Source organism: Terrapene carolina, unplaced genomic scaffold (genome assembly GCF_002925995.2).
Source record: "Terrapene carolina triunguis isolate 2854851 unplaced genomic scaffold, T_m_triunguis-2.0 Scaffold848, whole genome shotgun sequence".
In the NCBI taxonomy this organism is placed as follows: Eukaryota; Metazoa; Chordata; order Testudines; family Emydidae; genus Terrapene; species Terrapene triunguis.
The window spans coordinates 78,814-84,123 of record NW_020665199.1 but is presented as its reverse complement, the minus strand read 5'-3'; the positions used below and the strand labels follow the sequence as shown (position 1 = coordinate 84,123).

At 58.6% G+C, this 5,310-nt stretch overlaps 1 protein-coding gene across 1 annotated transcript in view; it reads left to right on the top strand.

The window, feature by feature from the left end:
* Positions 1-5,310, top strand: part of PTPN18 (protein tyrosine phosphatase non-receptor type 18) — a 16,511-nt gene that overhangs the window by 9,354 nt on the left and 1,847 nt on the right. The window contains exons 5-11 of the mRNA XM_026660914.1: positions 2,604-2,642; positions 2,749-2,817; positions 3,193-3,255; positions 3,463-3,605; positions 4,798-4,864; positions 4,950-5,027; positions 5,148-5,231. Of these exons, the coding sequence (XP_026516699.1) occupies positions 2,604-2,642; positions 2,749-2,817; positions 3,193-3,255; positions 3,463-3,605; positions 4,798-4,864; positions 4,950-5,027; positions 5,148-5,231 (543 nt within the window). The remainder of the gene's footprint in view (positions 1-2,603; positions 2,643-2,748; positions 2,818-3,192; positions 3,256-3,462; positions 3,606-4,797; positions 4,865-4,949; positions 5,028-5,147; positions 5,232-5,310) is intronic.

The window sequence follows — 5,310 nt, the reverse complement described above, 5'->3', positions numbered from 1 at the left end:
ACAAACACGATACATCCCGCACGTGGTTCAGACAGGCGTAATTGTACTGTTTATTCCCCTACAAACACGATACATCCCGCACGTGGTTCAGACAGGCGTAATTTAACAGTTCCTACATGTGCTGGGGTACCCCTTGCAGTTTCAGGCTGCGGTGTGTACCGACGTGCCCTTTCCACGCCTCCGGCGTTGTGATTTGCCCCTCCGGACGGATCCACAGTTTGCAATTTCCGCACCACCGCTGGGGATTGGCTCCAGGGACACTCGTGTGGGTGCCGGTTCTCCGTTGAGTGTGGTCCAGCCTGCGGGGAGCGTGGGATCAGTGCCGGCGACCTTTCCTGTGGAGAGGCCGGTTTCCCTCCGTAGATCGTCCTTCTGCAAGTTTCTTTAGCCACTCACGTTTCTCCGGGGACGTTCTCCAAGCGGATTTCTTGCTGCGCCCACCAATACAGGAAACCGTATCGCAGCCTCTCAGCCTACCTCTGCAGGGTCAGCTCGCGTCTCACGTGTGTCCACAGCTGGCTTCTTCGAGGCCCCGGGTCTGCGTGTCACGGAGTGTGGGCTTGGCGTTGGGCGGAGAAGCAGCACGCCGGATTAGGTGTATTTCCAGGATGGGCCAAGGAGTGGAACAGGTCTGTCCCCGATGATTTTCCCGATTGGCTTCGGAGCGCGTCTGTCGCATTGTTCCTTGCGCAGAACCTGGCGACGGAGCTGGACCGATCTAATGTCCTAGGGTCCTGCCCCATGTCTTTTCTTTTCTGGTGGGTCGCAGAATTTGGTGCGGGCGCCGTCACCAGCCGTTCCCCGCACAAAGAGATTCAGTGGCTCCTGGCCAAATCTTTCTGTTTTCAGCAGCATTTCCTGAACAGGTCTGGCGCAGCCAAATCCTGCGCCGCGAATACTCAGAAGTGTCGCGAACCGCTTCGTTTTCAGCCGCGGGGCGGCGCTGCTTTCCCGCCGGTGGGGCTCCGTAGTTGCAAGCATTTGGGGACCAAGCCCAAGGCTGAAGGATTTTCTGGTTTGGGCACGTAGATTACAGGAGAGAGCCTGTCTGCTGAGCGCTGCCAGTTCCTGGCAGACCTAGAATTCCTTTGCTTTTCTCGCCATGCTTGGGAGCGCTCCGGAGCCGTACAGCCCTGCCCGGATATACAATATGTGCAGATATCCACATCCGCAGATGTGGATATTTGCGAATTTGCAGGGCTCGACCTGATCGAATCCTTCAAGTCGGAGCTGGTTCCTTTCTGCTAAGCGCAGAGATCCCCACTGGGCAGAATTTGCACGGTCACATCGGTGAAAGACCAGGACGTGTTCTTCTGACGGCCTCTAGGCCCCAAATTCCATCCCGTTGAGTGCTGGTGAAGAGTAGGACCCGTGCCAGGACCGGGACAGCGGCCCGCATGGATGCCATCTGCTCCCAGAAACTTGCTGGTGACAGGACAGACGCTAGGTGGCCGTAATCTCCTGCGGCTTTTGCAAAATCCAAGGGCTTCGCTTTGCGGCGCTTGGCACGGCTCAGAAGCTGCGGGGATAACGCTTGCCACGTGGCCTGCGGGGCGGCCTCGTGTGACGAGTGGCTTTATGCATCACTTTCACCAGTAACTGCCCGCGCTCGTTCCTCTCCCTAAAATGCCACTCTCACTTTTAGGAAGCTTGCCGCCATGCGTAGGCCTCCTGGGCGTGGAATCCGGATGGCCTCATCTTTTCGTTCCATCCGAGCCGTCGAGACGGTGTTGAAGCGGACGTGCGAGGCTTTTCACCGCAGAATTCCGCGCCGCCCTTTCACGAGCCGGGGCCTGAACGCCAGGCACGGAGCTGAAGCTCGATCATCACACACTCCTACAACGTTATCTTCCCTCACCTTCTCCCAGGACAGTCACAGAAACATGTATACACTCTTTGGCCCGCCGGCTAGTCCCTGCTTCCTCGCTGATGTGTCGCCCAAGACTATCCGAGCATCAATTCATCTCCTGGCTCTGGCTCGTTGATAAATTTCCTTCCCTGGCACGAGCGAGATGAGCTTTTATTGGCCCAACTTCTGCTGGGGAGAGAGACGAGCATTTGAGCTTACAAAATGAAGACAATCCCATTCTGCTAGCGCTGCACGGCTGGTCCCCAGCGGCCCTGTCCCAGAGGTGGCTGCATCTCAGTGCCAGGCGAGCCATCCCTGTGTGGTGTTATGTGCAGCTGTTCCCCAGCCGCCCCACCCCAGAGGTGGCTGCATCTCAGCGCCGGACGAGCCGTCCCACTCCCAGATACCCCTTTGCGTAACCGCAGCCTGGGAGCAGAACAGGCCGGGAAAAGGTCAGAAATTTAACTCCCCTGGGTCCTGCTGCCGATTCAAATGGACCAAGATCCGGTGTCTTCTGGGGATGAACGGCTACCCCCAGGCCAGAGAGTGGGGTCTAGTGGTTAGAGCAGGGGGGCTGGGAGCCAGGACTCCTGGGTTCTCTCCCTGGCTCTGGGAGAGGAGTGGGGTCTAGTGGGGGGGGGTGCTGGGAACCAGGACGCCTGGGTTCTCTATTCCAGCCCAGCCAGGTACTGTTTGGAGCATGCTCCTTCTCTCATTCTTTTCCTAACTGTTTTGTTCCCTTCCTTCCTTCCAGGTAATTGCCATGGCCTGTCGGGAGGTGGAGATGGGGAAGGTGAGTGTGGGGGCCAATCCGTGCCCACCCCCATCCCCTGGCTGTGGGGGGGGAGTCTGGGGGGCGACCCCCATGGACTCTCCGTGAACTGACTTTCCCTCCTTAGAAAAAGTGTGAACGCTACTGGCCGCTGAAGCAAGAACCGCTGCAGATCGGGCCCTTCTCCATCATACAGGTACCAGGGAGGGGTTACAGGGGCAGCCTGGGGGGCTCTCCAGGAGAGAGACACAGCTCCTCTTCACTTCCTGTCCCAAACTGCTGCTGGGCAACTCCATCCTGCCCCAGAGGTGGTTGCATCTCAGCTCTGGGCAAGCCCTACCTGTGTGGCTGTTCCCCAGCTGCCCCACCCCAGAGGTGGCTGCATCTCTGCTCCAGCTGATCCGTCCCTGTGCAGCGGTTATATGCAGCTATTCCTCAGCTGTTCCTCACCTCACCCAGAGGTGGCTGCAGCGGTGCCTCTGTATGGAGACACTAAAGGCACTTCGTAACCCTGCAATGTCGGCACCCCCTGAAACCTCTGTCTGCAGCTCAGCTTGTCTCTGTCTCTCAGATCAAGGAGCAGGAGCTGAATCCGGACGTGATAGTCCGCACGCTGAGCGTCAGCTTCCAGAACGTCAGTGAGCTGCGGGGGCGCCGTGCTGCGGGGTGGGGGGCTGGGCAGGGGGCACTCTCCCCTGGCAGGGGGGGGGGCGGGGGGGGGCGCCGTGCTGTGGGGAGCAGGGCGGGGGGCTGGGCAGGGGGCGCTCTCCCCTGGCAGGACCGGGTGCTGGGGGTGCCGTGTCATGGGGAACAGGGCTGATGCCAGCCGTTCCCTCCCCAGGAGGAGCGCCCCCTCACCCATTTCCAGTACGTGGCCTGGCCGGACCGCGGGATCCCGGACAATTACAGCCATTTCCTGGAGATGATCGAGCACGTGCGATTGAAACAGGGGGACGACTCAGCCCCCATCTGCGTGCACTGCAGGTAGGGGGCGCTGTGCTTTGGGGGGGGGTGGAGGGCTCAGCAGCGGATGAGTGGAGGGCGGGCCCAGTGGGGCCCCATTAGCCCCTCACCCGGGATGGAGAGAGACCGTGGTCTTCATAGCCAGGGGTCTGCTAGAAAAAATTAAGCCCCGCCCTCAAATAAACCCCTCCCACAATCCAAAACCCATCCTCTGACTGCCTCCCCCTGCCATGAGCTCCGCCCCTTTTCTGCAACCTCAGAAGTGGTGCAGAGCAGTCGTTGAATGGCCAGCGGTAGGGTTCAGAGTGAACGCACAGAGATGGGCAGAGTCCCACTCGAACAACGATCATTAGCATCCAGAGTTAACACTGATGTCAAAATGAATCAAGTCACGATTTAACACCAAACATTAGGGTTCCGAGTTAACAGTCACGGTTCGACATGCCACACCCTCATTTAAACCTCAAGTGTTAGGATCCAGCGTGAACAGCCATGTCAAGGTGTCCCTATTTCAACCCCAGTTGTTATATTTCAGAAGTCATGGTCATACTGAAATGAGCTATGTCCCCATTTGAAATACAATCATTAGGCTTCAGAGTTAGCGGACTTGTTGAGATGAGCTATAGCCCCTTTTAAAAACATAATTATTGGGGTTCACCGCTAACAGCCATGCTGAGACAAACCATGACCTTAGTGAAACGCCAGTCATTAGGCTTCAGAGTGAACAATCCAGCCATCTGGGTGGATGATGTCTGCTGAAACCCATCATTAAAGTCCAGGGCAAATACCCAGTGTGATGACACCCCGTTGTTCACCCAGGCCTTACGGTTTGGGGTAAACATCCCACTGTCGACACCCAGGATGCCCCATTTAACCGTCTGTCAGAGTTCAGAGTGAACGCCTACCACAGATGGTCATTAGGTTTCAGAGTGAACGTGCACCGGCGATGCATGAAGGTTGTAGCCGTAGCCATTAGGGTTCAGAGTGAACGTACCCCAGCGGTTCCGCATCATCGCTCCATTCATTAGGGCTCAGAGTTAACACCCACCAGAGACGCGTGAAGGTTGAAACTGTAGTCATTAGGTTTCAGAGTGAACCCCACAGGCAGTGTGTGGGGTGAAGGGCCCCTTTGCCCCCGAGAGGGATTTGATTTGAGGCGGTGGTAGCGGATTCTTCTTCACCCATTTCCTTCCTGCTTCCTCCTCCCCGACAGCGCTGGCTGTGGCCGGACCGGCGTGATCTGCATCCTGGAGCACGTGAGACACCTTCTCCTCCAACAGGTACCGCGCGTGTCCGTGTGCGCAGGCGTGCGTCCGACCTGCGGCTGCCCCCTGCCGGACTCGCGAGCCTTCTCCTGTTTTTCAGAGCATCCCCCCGAATTTCAGCATTTTCGACATCGTCCTAGCGATGAGAAAGCAGAGACCATCGGCTGTCCAGACGCTGGTAAGCCCCCCGGTTCTCCCCCTGCCGGACACCCACACCGCGCCCCCTGCTGGGAGAGGTGGGGCTGGGGCCGCTGGGAGCCCCCACTCCCCTAACACGGCCGTGTCCCCTGTCTGGCAGGAGCAGTACGAGTTCCTGTTCCACGCCGTGGCCGAGATGTTCCGCTCCGCCCTGGCCACCGCCAAGTACGAGAACCTCAAGGAGGTGAGAGGGCCCCGGGGCAGGGACACACACACAGCGCAGGGCCCAGCCCCTCCAGCGGGGGGCGCAGGGACCCACACGG